The 14,845-nt window shown below is 37.5% G+C and overlaps 1 protein-coding gene across 3 annotated transcripts in view; it reads left to right on the forward strand.

Moving 5' to 3' along the window:
- Nucleotides 1-341: 341 nt before the first annotated feature.
- Nucleotides 342-14,845, forward strand: part of LOC107560957 (protein tweety homolog 2-like) — a 71,317-nt gene continuing 56,813 nt past the window's right edge. For all 3 annotated transcript variants that reach the window (XM_016245265.1, XM_016245264.1, XM_016245266.1), the window contains exon 1: nt 342-847. In XM_016245265.1, the coding sequence (XP_016100751.1) occupies nt 719-847 (129 nt within the window). In that variant the 5' untranslated portion in view covers nt 342-718. The remainder of the gene's footprint in view (nt 848-14,845) is intronic.

The raw sequence follows: 14,845 nt of genomic DNA on the forward strand, positions 1-14,845 counted from the left end.
ACCTTTTATTTATTGTTTTATTCAGTCGCGGAAATGGGCTTCCATAGAATCATGAAGGCACCGTTGATGTGAAACGTTCTTTATGCGCGTCTTGATCTTCTACCAGTGTCTGCATTTACTCGACTTGCCCAATAGATAGCAGCATTGCCTTAGATATTTTCAAATAAATGCCTAAACTCGGCATATCATTGTAAAATGATTTTATTCAAATAGATAGTTTAAAGCTAATCTCCAAAAGCATTAATGCAAATTATTTTAAATCTCTGCTGAATCTCGTTATCAACAGAATTAGGCCACCATTACAAAAAAAACAAACAACCAAACTGAAACTGCTCCTCCGTCCATCCTCATTCTTCTATTCAGGCGCGAGCCCGAGTCCCATCCGTGCGCTCGTTCAAGCTCGCGCCCGAGTTCCTCAGAGCGCACAGCACGCGCAGGAATGGCTGCGGCACGAGACCTGGATTTAATGCAATAATTAAACATTTCCCGTGAATTCCCACGGGCTGCGGTTTGGTGGAAGTATTCAGAGGTCTTCTTATGTCCCTTTCAGCACTTTTGTTCGAGTACTCAGTCTTTCTAATGTCTAAATCCATGGCTTTTGTTTGAGGAGACAAGACAGCGGAGAGTAACCGGGAAAGAACCACCCAAATTGTCCGACCGTCTCTCTCTCTCTCTCTCTCCGGGAAAGTGATTTATTCGTCTCCTCGACTGCTGAAGGATGTCGTCTGCACGGGTGGATTATATCGCTCCTTGGTGGACTTTCTGGCTTCATGAGTTTCCTCACGTGAATCTAAGGTTTCAGCCGTTGGATCAGACGTTTAAACCGCAAGATGAGAACTACCAGCAGGTCAGAGCTCCTGTTTTTGCTGTCACACCGCGGTTCATGATTCAAACACGGGCGAGACTGGCTTCATGTACTGCTCTGTCACTCTTAGTCTCTGTTTGGGACTCCAGGTCGTAGTTCAAAAATATAGTAAGTCGATCAAATGTGTCAGAAGTCCTCAATGAGAGAGTTTTCATTATGTTTTTGGCGTACATTTTTCATCACATGTGTAAAGACGCACTCTAGTTAGTATACTTGGATTATTTATTATTCTTTATTTATTTTCAAATGAAGTCCAAACACGAATGCTGCTATATATTGGACAACAGTCTACTTTGCGATTCAACAATAAGCTGCGAGCTTCAATAAGCTGTCATCTTAGTTTTGTTTAGGTCAGATGAACATATACAATCATTTAAAAGGAAATCAAGTGAGTAATATTGGAATTGCTTGTGATTATGTTATGTCTCTGAAAGCAGAACATGGGTGTTATTTTAGTATCACTGAGGTGCTATGGTAGTTTTTTATTAATATTTTGGATTAATTTTAAATTTAATATTTTTCTGCTTTCAAATTGTGTTGTATTTTTGTCATTTTTATTATTATTTGTGTTTGTTTGATTCATTTTTATTTCAGTTTCAATTTCTATTTTAGTACATAAAGTTAGACTGAAGGAGCAAGTATTTTAATATTTTATTTCGGTTAATGTTTATTTTATTTCAGGTAGCAATTTTAAATGGTTTTAGTTAACTGTAATAACCCTGCTTCACACTTGCTTTAGTTGTCATATTGTGTTGATAGTTCAGATTAGCTTTATTCTCTGTATTTCCACTCCTGTTTTCTGTGTGAGCTGTGAGAGACTTCAATTCCCTTAAAATGGCTTAGAAAGACTGCAATCTAACAACATTTTCAGACATCCTTGATTAGAGTACCCTTGTGCAATATGCATGATGAACTGCAATACATTTTCAGATTGATGCATTGTACCCATTGTTTTGCGACCCCAAAAAGAAGTCATGTTATTGTCCTGTATAAGAGCCTCTTTCTGAAAAGTGCATGTCTGCTTTCTGGTTCATCATTGCTAAATCTCAGTAATATTTATCTGCTGGGTTTTGAAAGGTCTAATAGCTGGCACATATTAAGTGAATTGTTTCTTTGTAGTCATTGAAGGTTGAAAATCACTGTCATGTCCAAAACCACAGTTCACAGCAGAACTGCATCTAATTTTGAACCAGATTGAGTTGCTAAAACACCTATTTCCTAGACTGTAAGTTGCTTTGTGCTGCACCTGTCTTTGTGAGCGTGATGGGGTTTTTCCGCTGACCATCATGTTGATTAGAGATGGAGTGAGGGGGAATGTGAGAGAGGATGGAGGGGCAGATTGCTCATTTCTGTAGCTGTCTGTTTCTATTAAGGCAGATGGTGTAAATGGAGGCAGAGCGAGACCAGATGCTGTAGTGTGAGATCAGGCGCTCACGCTGGGTCCTCAGTCGTCTCGGAATCAACACCGGGGCGGCGCGTTTTCACGTGGCCTGAGGGTCCTCCTTCATAACCCATATTCCCCCAGTTTGTGAATCTAAATGCTCTGTTCCCGCTGACACTGCGATTTGAATCCTAATAGCTTTTCAGCAGAACAGGAAACTGATGAGACCTCTTTCCTCTGGGGTTTTAAGTTTGGCCTGGGAGATTGTGCATATGAGCTCTGTGCAAAGCTGAGAGACTGTTGTGCTTCATATCTAATTGCTAACATTCATTATGAACGCCAGACGGTTGATGTGCTCTCTATAGAGACTCGCTGTGTTTAATCGTTGCAGCAGTTTAGCAGACACTAAATGTTCCAAATGATTAGGAGAGAAAGATCAGTTTGGATCCATTTCTTGTTTCCTATTAGTCGCAATGAATTACTAAATAATAGAGATTATTAAATTTGATCAGTATGACAAAAAAAAAAAATCTAATCACATTGAAAACCTAAAAATGTAAATATATATTATTATTTATTGTATACATTTATTTGAGTATGTTTCAGAAATGTGCGAAACATTCCACAGAGTGTAAAATCCGTTATTTGTTTACTTAAACTTACTTAAAATACAGATTTATTTTATTTATTGTATGTATTTTAAGTTTTTAAAAAATTATATAAAAACATTCTAGAAGATAAAATATGTTATAAGTTTGTTTGTTTTGTATGCTTTCATTTCTTTTTTGACACTGACCCAAGTGAAAATATTTCCGCTTAGTATTTAGACCTAGATTCCCCAATGAGATGGATCAGATGGAATCTGCAGACGGTTTTTGTGCATCTTCTGTGCTGATTTTGAGAGAATCTGTGGAATAAATTTAAATATGGTCCAATATAATAAAACACAGCTTTCTTTGTGGGGTTTTGTAGATGCAGATCCCTTCTGGGCCTGTCAGTGAGGACAGCGACTAAGTAGACGTCAGGTCCAGAAAGGACCAATCGTCAAGTTATGGCTGAGTGGATATGTATTTGTGTGTTAGATGGGTCAAAGGTCATCTGTCCATATGATTCACTTATTTCCTGTGGGGATTAATTGCTAACAGCTGTTTTTCACATTGCATCTGTTTGGTTCACACCATAAAGAGCTGTGTGTGCCCAGACATTTATTTAAAGGCAGCTGTAGATATTTAGTTGCCGTTTTTGTGATTTAAAGTTATTGTGATGTACAAGAAATGCGACAACATTTTGAATAAAAACTTTGAAGCTACATTTTTACATTTTCTGAAGTGTTATGGATGCGCTTGCTAGGGTGTTCTGTGTTGATGATAGGTGTTTTTTACTGGCCCATTTCAAAAGAGCTCATATGTGATAGTCGTTAGACCTCTGAAGACGTCTCCTCATCGAGCTGCTTGATTTGAGGTATTATTAATGCTTGTAGCACAAACTGCAAGATGAGTTAATTGCTTGTGTTTAATACCTGAGGGTCAAGTTCAAATCACCAAGAATGAGCAATACTGATAGTAATGGTTGCCTTAGTCTCGCATAGCCAGACCTTCAGCCTGACGGCAGAAGGTCTGGGAACCTTGGCCGCTTTGAATGGCAAGAACCGCCCAAGAGGCCATATGACTGACAGATAAAGCAACCAATCACGTTTCGATTTGTGCCACGTCATGTTTAGGAGTGTGGAAATGTCTCCACAATAACAGACCGTTTGAAAAAACTCTTGGACGTATTTTAAAGATTCCATGCCGCAAACTTTAAATATTTCACATACTTTTAAAAATCCAGCGTTTAGTTGATCCTGATAAGCGCTCATTATCACAGCTGCAAACATGACGGCTTTCTTCTAACATGAGGGGGTTTGGCGTCACGGCATATTATTTCCAGGCGGAACTTTAAAGAACGCGACACGCACGTCTCCCGGAAATCCTGGATAATTGAACCAATCCGATGACGACTTCAAAACTCCCAAATTGTTTCCAATTTTGTGTGCCGTATGCATCAGACATTGTTCAGCCAACGGTCCGTGGGCGTGACGTCTGAGGCTGAGACTATGAGATGAGATTTTATACTAAAATGATGAGAGAGAAGGGTTATTATTTTCAGTTGCAGATGGCCTCACTGAATCTTCCTGAAATTCTCAGTCATCTGACATCTGACTCATCTGACCCTCAGGTGGAATAATGCGCTATTTAAGACAAATTTGAAATGGTACTGAAAGAACTCTATAAAATACCCAGTAATATCACAGGCTGCATTCCATTCAATTTGGAATTTCCAACTTCCTACTTGGAAAATTGCAATTGCAGCAGACTTCCAACTTGGGCCAAAATTTTAAAACCTGACTTGCATATGATAACTTTGTGTGATGATCAAACTGAAGTTCAAGTCATTGACTGATAATCTTGAATCTTCTCCGCCAGTAAGCTGTTCACTAGAGTCTGCTTCATTGAGTCAGCTGATTCATGAACTAATCACTCCGACTGGTTTTGTGAACTGAATCAACCAATTCATTGAAAAGATCTACTCTTCTCAAGAATGCATCAGGGAGAGCAAAATTTGGTTTCTTTCTCACACAAAGTTATCGTTTGGCTTCTGAAGACACTTTAGTGTTGTTTCATGGTACGTTTGCTTGCTTTTTGCTCAGAAAGTCTCAGTGTCATTTATTCACAGTGTCTGATTACAGCATACAGAGTTACAAAAAAAAAAAAAACACCCAGGCATTTTTGTTTGTAATTCTTGCACAAGGGTCACCCATCAGAATTGTGAAGACAACCTTTGGTTGGAACAATGTTGTTCCATTGATTGGAACAATGTTTTAAATGGCAATACAGAGCTATACAGTGTTTACACCTTTGGGGGGAATCAACCTATTAAAGACATATTTGGCATTTCATATTGTAAGCTGGTATAGGAGATTGTTTTAACATGAAAAACATTACACACTTCAGCTTTAAGATGCAGAAATATTTGTTCAAAGGCCAAAATTTAGTCATACGTCATATGGGAGTAATACTAATAATAATTTTAAAAAAATCGCATGCCGTATGATTTTTTTTCCCTTTAGTAATTATATGTGCAATTTCCCCTGTGCTCACTGATCATTGCTTTCAGAAGGATGGTCAATGTTTCAGTTCATCAATGTTTGTCTTATATAATATATACAGCATTTCGTTGCTACTCAGTTTTAAATGTGCATATCTGCTTGAATTTTTTTTTTCAATACCAAATTGTCCCTTAGTTTATAAAGAAAATCGGTTGTGGAACAACGAGAGTTATGTAGAGGCCATATTTTTCTTTTTTCAATATAACCAGTTATATTCAGGGCTTCACATTTGCCCTTTTTCCAACAGTTCTGATGTTCGGGCCAATATCTCTCACCATGACTTTGGTGTCAAGCCTTTTTGTTTGCTAAAAGTCCTTATTTATTGTCTCCCGTAGGCTCTGTTTTATCGCTTCAGACCTGAACCATGGCACTTCACTTCAATTTTAGATGAAAGATGAGAGAAAAATCCTGGTCTTGATTTATCAGCCATCTCTTCTATTATTTTTCTTGCAGGTTTGGTTGTGTTAGCACCCTTTTAAATATTTTCTGCAGCTGATTCTAGGTGGGTCAGGTTTCTTAAAACCACAAAGAAAGTTTTCCCAATAAGGGTGTGAAAGATGTGTGGTAAACCCCATCGACCTACTAAATCAGGCCAATCAGATATATTAGAGACCCACAGTTTGTTTTTGGGTAGTTTAGGACAGAAATATATCACAGGCTGCATTCCATTCAATTTGGAATTTCCAACTTCCTACTTGGAAAATTGCAATTGCAGCAGACTTCCAACTTGGGCCAAAATTTTAAAACCTGACTTGCATACGATAACTTTGTGTGATGATCAAACTGAAGTTCAAGTCATTGACTGATAATCTTGAATCTTCTCCGCCAGTAAGCTGTTCACTAGAGTCTGCTTCATTGAGTCAGCTGATTCATGAACTAATCACTCCGACTGGTTTTGTGAACTGAATCAACCAATTCATTGAAAAGATCTACTCTTCTCAAGAATGCATCAGGGAGAGCAAAATTTGGTTTCTTTCTCACACAAAGTTATCGTTTGGCTTCTGAAGACACTTTAGTGTTGTTTCATGGTACGTTTGCTTGCTTTTTGCTCAAAGTCTCAGTGTCATTTATTGCTATCGTATGAAAATCCAAATTTATTTACAATTCCCCTTTTGTGTAACTTTCACTTCCTTGTTTCTTTCTCCCTTTTCCTTAATCTTTTTTATTGTCATTTTTTTTGTTTCTTTAAGCATCTGTGTTTAAAGCTTTTCTTATTTTCCATCCTTTCTCATCTCCTTGTTTCTTATTACAGCCTCGAAGACTTCTTTACGTCCTCCTTAACTGAATATTAATTGGAATGAGCAGTTTAATGTTTGTAAGCTGTTGTTTTTCTTTTTTCGTGAGCATTAAGACAAGAGGTTCATACAAATCATCAGGTCCATTGTCTGGCTTGATTTGAACAAAAACATTCACTAGAAAACTGCCACTTGAAAAGTCTGGTCTTTCACAGTGTCTGATTACAGCATACAGAGTTACAAAAAAAAAAAAACACCCAGGCATTTTTGTTTGTAATTCTTGCACAAGGGTCACCCATCAGAATTGTGAAGACAACCTTTGGTTGGAACAATGTTGTTCCATTGATTGGAACAATGTTTTAAATGGCAATACAGAGCTATACAGTGTTTACACCTTTGGGGGGAATCAACCTATTAAAGACATATTTGGCATTTCATATTGTAAGCTGGTATAGGAGATTGTTTTAACATGAAAAACATTACACACTTCGAAAGTCTCAGTGTCATTTATTCACAGTGTCTGATTACAGCATACAGAGTTACAAAAAAAAAAAAAACACCCAGGCATTTTTGTTTGTAATTCTTGCACAAGGGTCACCCATCAGAATTGTGAAGACAACCTTTGGTTGGAACAATGTTGTTCCATTGATTGGAACAATGTTTTAAATGGCAATACAGAGCTATACAGTGTTTACACCTTTGGGGGGAATCAACCTATTAAAGACATATTTGGCATTTCATATTGTAAGCTGGTATAGGAGATTGTTTTAACATGAAAAACATTACACACTTCAGCTTTAAGATGCAGAAATATTTGTTCAAAGGCCAAAATTTAGTCATACGTCATATGGGAGTAATACTAATAATAATTTTAAAAAAATCGCATGCCGTATGATTTTTTTTCCCTTTAGTAATTATATGTGCAATTTCCCCTGTGCTCACTGATCATTGCTTTCAGAAGGATGGTCAATGTTTCAGTTCATCAATGTTTGTCTTATCATATAATATATACAGCATTTCGTAGCTACTCAGTTTTAAATGTGCCTATCTGCTTGAATTTTTTTTTTCAATACCAAATTGTCCCTTAGTTTATAAAGAAAATCGGTTGTGGAACAACGAGAGTTATGTAGAGGCCATATTTTTCTTTTTTCAATATAACCAGTTATATTCAGGGCTTCACATTTGCCCAAAAAAAATCACATGCCGTATGATTTTTTTTTTCCTTTAGTAATTATATGTGGAATTTCCCCTGTGCTCACTGATCATTGCTTTCAGAAGGATGGTCAATGTTTCAGTTCATCAATGTTTGTCTTATATAATATATACAGCATTTCGTAGCTACTCAGTTTTAAATGTGCATATCTGCTTGAATTTTTTTTTTCAATACCAAATTGTCCCTTAGTTTATAAAGAAAATCGGTTGTGGAACAACGAGAGTTATGTAGAGGCCATATTTTTCTTTTTTCAATATAACCAGTTATATTCAGGGCTTCACATTTGCCCTTTTTCCAACAGTTCTGATGTTCGGGCCAATATCTCTCACCATGACTTTGGTGTCAAGCCTTTTTGTTTGCTAAAAGTCCTTATTTATTGTCTCCCGTAGGCTCTGTTTTATCGCTTCAGACCTGAACCATGGCACTTCACTTCAATTTTAGATGAAAGATGAGAGAAAAATCCTGGTCTTGATTTATCAGCCATCTCTTCTATTATTTTTCTTGCAGGTTTGGTTGTGTTAGCACCCTTTTAAATATTTTCTGCAGCTGATTCTAGGTGGGTCAGGTTTCTTAAAACCACAAAGAAAGTTTTCCCAATAAGGGTGTGAAAGATGTGTGGTAAACCCCATCGACCTACTAAATCAGGCCAATCAGATATATTAGAGACCCACAGTTTGTTTTTGGGTAGTTTAGGACAGAAATATTTAGTTTAAGTTTGACATGGTGGTAAGGAGCTCATTGGTCTTTTGCAATGTCCTTATTTTGAATCCTTATATAGCAGCAAGACAATATTTCATCAGATATTGCTAGTCTAATGATGGTGGTGTGGTCAAGTTGAGAGGAAAGACAGTTGTCAGTTTGTGGTATTTGGGTCAGAAATGTTAGTAAAGAATCGGGGGTCTCAGTGAATAGTGCTATTATGCAATGGAATGCATTGCATGTTCTCCAACCCACTCAGTGTCACTGTACCATTGCATCAGTATCTTACTGAGATTGAGGTTGTAAAATATTTAATTGTAAAGTTAAGTATTCATTTTTGTTACTTCAATGAGCATTTTAATATCAGTGCATTAAAGTGGGCATGTATTGCATGGTATTTTCATTTCCCAAACAGCTTAGCTATTTTATCAGTTTTGTAGTCCATCACTACTTCTATCAGTTCATGTTACTTCTTATCAGGTCCTCATGGCATTTTTGAAGGAGCCTTGTCTTCGCAATGGATTTGAGATGTTAAAAAAAGTCACTAAACTGAAATAACCCAGATCTGTTTGTGCTGAAAGTTAATAAATATTAACACATTTTCTAATGACATGTAGTGTTCAGATATTTCTCAGTTAATTTATTGAAATATTAATAATATTCACTGCATGATTATTAAATATAATAAATGAATGCAGTATTTTTTTTATTTCATTAGGTTTTACAAGAAGGTTTACAACAGTTCCTGACTGTAATAAAAGTTATTTTGCAAAAAGCATTGATTGATTTTCTGTTTTTCTCATCAGTGCTTTTGATTTTTGATTAATCACATAAGAGGCAGATACAGGTCCATTTAGGCTGCATTTAAACTGCAATTTTTCCGAATTTCCAGATCTATCATTTAAAGGGTTCCAATTATGCTCTTTTACAAAGTCTTGATTTTGTTTTGGGGGTGTAATAGAACAGGCTCTCATACTAGGTTGTTTGTAAAACACATTATTTTTCACATATTGTACATTATTACAACACCTCTCTCCCCAGTCTGGCATGAACGGCTCGAATAGTTCCTGTATCAAATGAAGGCCCGCCTTCTGAAATACAAAATGTGCTGTGATTGGTTAGCTGGGCCAGTGTGTGCTGTGATTGGCACCACTCGGCGCCTGGTCGGGAAATGTCATGCCCCTTACCATAGCCGCCTGCGAGCTTCAGTGTAAATATTGCGTCAAAATCAAATCAATTTGAGCATGATTTAAACCCGGATGATTGTAACCACTCTAAGTTCGTCTGCCTTGGGAAAGCTAGCGTGTCTACGACATAGTGATAACACTCGTTGCCTTCTCTAGTGCAGCTCAACCAGGTCTCGTCCCATTCGTCGATATTTGTGATATCACAAATCCCGGAAAATATGCATTGGAGTCCAAAAGAGTCATTCGTTGTAGTTTTTGAAAAGTGATTTCTGTTAAATGAAATATCTCCTTTTGAAGTGGACTTTGAGCTTTGTAACTTTGCAGATCTTTTTTATGCTCTAACAGCGACATTACAGACTAACTAAAGTTGAACAAGTGAAAAAGCATAATAGGACCCCTTTAAAGTTGCTGTGAAGCACACTTCCATTCAAAAGTTTGGGGTGGATAAGATATTTTTGAAAGAAGTCTCTTATGCTCATGCCCCAAGGCTGCATTTATTTGATCAAAAATACATATATTTTCACAATATTACTTCAATAAAAGCAGTAATATTGTGAAATATTTTTACAATTTAAATCAACTATTTCTATTTGAATAATTTTAAAATGTATTTTACTCCTATAATGGCAAAGCTGCATTTTTAGCAGCCATTATTCCAGTCTTGAGTGTCACACGATCCTTCAGAAATCATTGTATGCTGATTTGCTGCAAGAAACATTTCTTACTATTATTACAGTTCAAAACACTTTTGTGGAAACTGTTTCTTACTGGAATCTTGATGACCCCAAACTTTTGAATGCTAGTGTATGTAACATGGAACATGGAGCCCTTATCATCTTTTTCTTTGTCTCTCCTTCTTGTTTTTAATTCACCCAAAGCCCTTGACCTGCTCCGCTCTGAGTTAATGATGTCCCAGCTGTGATGTTGGGGAGGTTCACTCGAGCGCACTGTGTTGGAAAAGCCCCCCGAGGCTGCCCCCGAACCCCTTACTCCCTTTCAAAAGCTGTTCAGGAAAGACGAGGACAGAATCGAGTGAGGTTGACTGGTCCGTTGAGGTCCTTCCTAAAGGCTTGCCTCTGCTTTACTATAAAACCCCAGTCATCCAGGCCCCTCACAGCCCTACCTTGATCCAACACTGGAATCTTCTCAAATATGCCGGTATATTGTTCACTGAAACTATTTGCAGCTTTTCGTTCACTAAGATCTTGAAAATCACCTGGAGACTGCATTAGCATATGTTTGAAGAATTTTTTTCATTGACATTTAATGGCAGATTTAATACATAATACGATAGCTTTCCTTTACAATTGTAGACTTCTGATCAGGAGGTTGATGGTGTCACTCTTCAGCGAGTGTAGATCTCTCCCAGCTCCCAGCATATGGACGTCAGTGCGCTCCACACAGCTGTTCTCCACCTGCTGTGACCATTGCATAGCTGAAGTTTGGCTCAGAACTTCCACAGAAAGCACATTCACCACTTAGCTCAACAAAATATGGTTGAATCCCGGTTATACCAAGTACAAAATTTAATATTGCACTGGCAATGACATAGCTAAGCTAGTATTGAGAGGTTTTGTAAATATAGTGTGAAATAACAATGTTTTATTGTGACAAATCTGAAAGACCATTCAGACTGACAGCGTTTTGCAGAGACATTCATTTTTAATGAGTCTGATTTTCAGCCACATGAGTGATGGTGACCATTGGAGATCCAAGTTGAGCGGCTTGGAAACTTGGCAACCTCTAGCGCTGTCAGTGTGAACCAGGCCTGACATTTTCCTAACTAACCATGACAAGTGATCATGGAGACATCTTGGTTTCTATTTCTGTAGAGTTGGGTAGCCCGCCCACAGTGGAATTTCATTGGTTTAAAATCTGCTCCTCTGGACTGTATATTAAGCATCAGAAATGTTCTGATTGGCAGTAGGCGCGTTTCCATTACAGATTTGCGCAAAACTTTGGCGATTATTTTCTGAATGTCGATAAAAAAGTATTGCGAAATGATGACGTTTCCATTAACCAATGTTATGCGGCTGAAACGTAACCTTTTGCCTCTCGCGATAAGTCATGGCAACGGATTTTGGTGGGATTTTGACGGATTTTGGCTATATTTATTCAAAGGAGGCTTATGCGTGTATCTTTACAGAAGCAGCAAAGAGAGCCGCTTCAGAAACGTGCGTGGCGCGGCTGGAATAAACCATAAACTATATAAAAACATAAACACAAGCATTGAGTTGCTGCAATCAGCTTCAGTGACCGTATCAGAGCCACACTGCACCGCAGACGTGTGCAATGTAAATTGTCTAAGTATTAATAGTAGGGAAAGCCCCTTATACTGGAGCGCGGCCACGTATGAAGTGTTTCTTGGAGGTTATAGTACATTGAAGAATGATAATATGGCGTTTTACATACGCCATGTGACCTGTAAATGTGAAAAAGCCGTTTCCATTGCAGTTTTGCGAATTAATCCTTTTTCGCATTGCCTGAAAAACCACCTCATGCGAGCGTAAAAACTTATTTGCGATATATGGGCGTTTTTGCGAAATTGATGTGTTTCCATTAGGCGTATTTTCAATTCGCAATTTCAATTTGCGCAATTTGAAGGGTAATGGAAACGCGCTTAGTGATGTTGTCATATCACTCAGCAGCATTTTCGCTTTCAGTGTAGACAGACAGTTTACATGTCACTGGAAACTTGTTGGCTTGTACCTGTTTAGGACACTGTATAATGGTTTATTACATATAAATTTAGGTTTGTGGTGGATTCATATTTTGTAATTAATGAAAAAATCTATATTTTATTTACACTACTGCGTAGGGCTGCACGATTAATCGAATGCGATTGTCATGCGCATTTTGTTAAAAAAGCCGGTTCTGTAATCAGCAGGAAATCATCATCACGTGCTTTCAGATGGAGCTGAATTTACTACACATAGCCGTAGTTCACTGACAAGTTACGCAAAAAAAATAGATTTTATTGTGCGATTATGAAATCGAAGAAATCGTTCGCGATAATGACAGCTGTTTGCATAGCTTCTCAGTGAACTACGGCTCTGTGAAGTAAATGCTGCTCCATCTGAAAGCATGTGAAAATACCATTTAATAACATATATTTATTCCAAACTCACTTCATAACGTCAGTCGAGTGTTTTAAATAAATCCTTCTGTGAGATGATGTGGCTTCTTACACAGAATAAGGCACGCAACATATTTCATAGTGTTTAAGCAGCGATAAAGGCATTGCATTATAAATATACTTTATTTTAATGAAAATGATAATGATAAGAACTCAGATAAACTATATATTGCCGTAGTCGTGTGTTTATTAGTCATGTTGAATCAATGAAAGCAGTTGAATCTTCTGTTTATTCAGCTGCAGCGATAGGCATTTTCTGGGTTTCTTCTGCGAGGCGTATTTGGAGTTTCAGCGCGAGAGCGCCCCCTGGCCTTTGGATGGAGATTTACTGCTGATCACAGAACCGTGCTTCACTGAAAGATACGCATAACAATCGCAGCTTCTGTCGGATCTCGATTCCATTTCGATTTATCGTGCAGCCCTACTACTGCGTCTGTAATTAAAAAAAAAATGTTTTGAAAGAAATCTCATACTCATAAAAACTGCATTTATATGATCAAAAAAACAGTAAAACTGCCATATTGTGAAATATTACATTTTTAAGTAATTGTTTTTTATTTATTTAATTTTTTTAAATAAAAGTGTCTTCAGTGTTGCATGATCCTTCATAAATCATTCTGATACACTGATTTGGTGCTCAACAAACATTTCTTATTGTTGTTGAATTCAATGTTGAAAACAGTTGTGGAAAAATGATTCTTTTTTGAATATAAAATTTAATGCATCCTTGCTGAATAAAAGTATAAAAAAAAATATCTTACTGATGCCAGACTTTTGAACTGTAATATGTGAGGTCAGTTTTAAAGTAACTCATTCTGCATATACACACGCTGTTGCTTTTTTATAGAGACACAAAAATATGTGGATTTACTGTAGCGCAGGGAGGAAATGCTGTGATTTGAGACACACTATTGCTAATATTTCCAGCTATATTCCTGTATTTCTTATAGCATGCATGGTCTTTTATACAAGTGCACAGTAGATACAGTATACTGGTTTGACATAAGTCTCAATGTTGTCCTAAACCTGTGTAAGGGAAACAGGTCAATAATTTAGCTCAAAGGGAATCATTTAAGATTTTAAAGGGAACTCCACCATTAATATGCAAGGGAATTAGGACAGAATCACTGTTTACGGCTGATCACTGAGACGGCCAGCGAGTCAGTGAACCAGCCGTATGACAGCAATTCTGCAATGGATATCTATATCCAAAATATAGTGAAAACACTATTAATTAGCATATGTAACAAGATCGGCAGTTTAAGACATTAACTTGTGAGCACAAAACACAAGATACTTCTCTTTTCAATATAAATAAGGCTTTATTGGATAAATCTAAGACATATAAACTAATCTAACACACGCATTCACACACAAGTTGCAGAAAGAGAGAAAGTGAGGAAATAATTAGTTTAAGAGAATGAAAATGTGAAATCCCAAGTTTACAGCAATATGTGCCATTGCATAGATCTGAACAACCATCAATCACTTAATTAACCCTCACACTGAGTTCCTCAATGAGGTTAAAATTTAGATTAACTGCACCAGTTCAGTTTAGAAATCTGGAGGTACTTGCTTTCTGTGTTGCGGGGTTCCCTTTCTTGTCTGCTTGCCGAAAGGGGTTTCCCGCTTTTCTGATTGGCTGGAGGTTCAGTCTTGGGAAGCCAGTGATTGGGCATTGGCTGGCGACGCGGAGCTGTGGTCTGAAGTTGAAGGGTAGACAGCACTCATGCGGCGTTAGGCTTAACTCAGAACACGAAACTCTCAACGGAAAATAAAACAAACTAAAGAAATAGAAATAGATGTAAAGTTTGACGAGACCAGGTGGCGTTTCTCCTCATGGTTTTGGAGGAGCTGGCGTGTAAGCCAGACCACGCTCAAAACTAAAGAAGCATGACTAGGAGTGAAAAGCTAAAAGCCGCATGGCTAAAAAGCATATAACTAAAAAGCATGACTAGAAGCGAAAAGCTAAAAGCTAGAC

This window comes from Sinocyclocheilus grahami, unplaced genomic scaffold (assembly GCF_001515645.1).
Source record: "Sinocyclocheilus grahami isolate Dianchi unplaced genomic scaffold, SAMN03320097.WGS_v1.1 scaffold748.1, whole genome shotgun sequence".
In the NCBI taxonomy this organism is placed as follows: domain Eukaryota; kingdom Metazoa; phylum Chordata; class Actinopteri; order Cypriniformes; family Cyprinidae; genus Sinocyclocheilus; species Sinocyclocheilus grahami.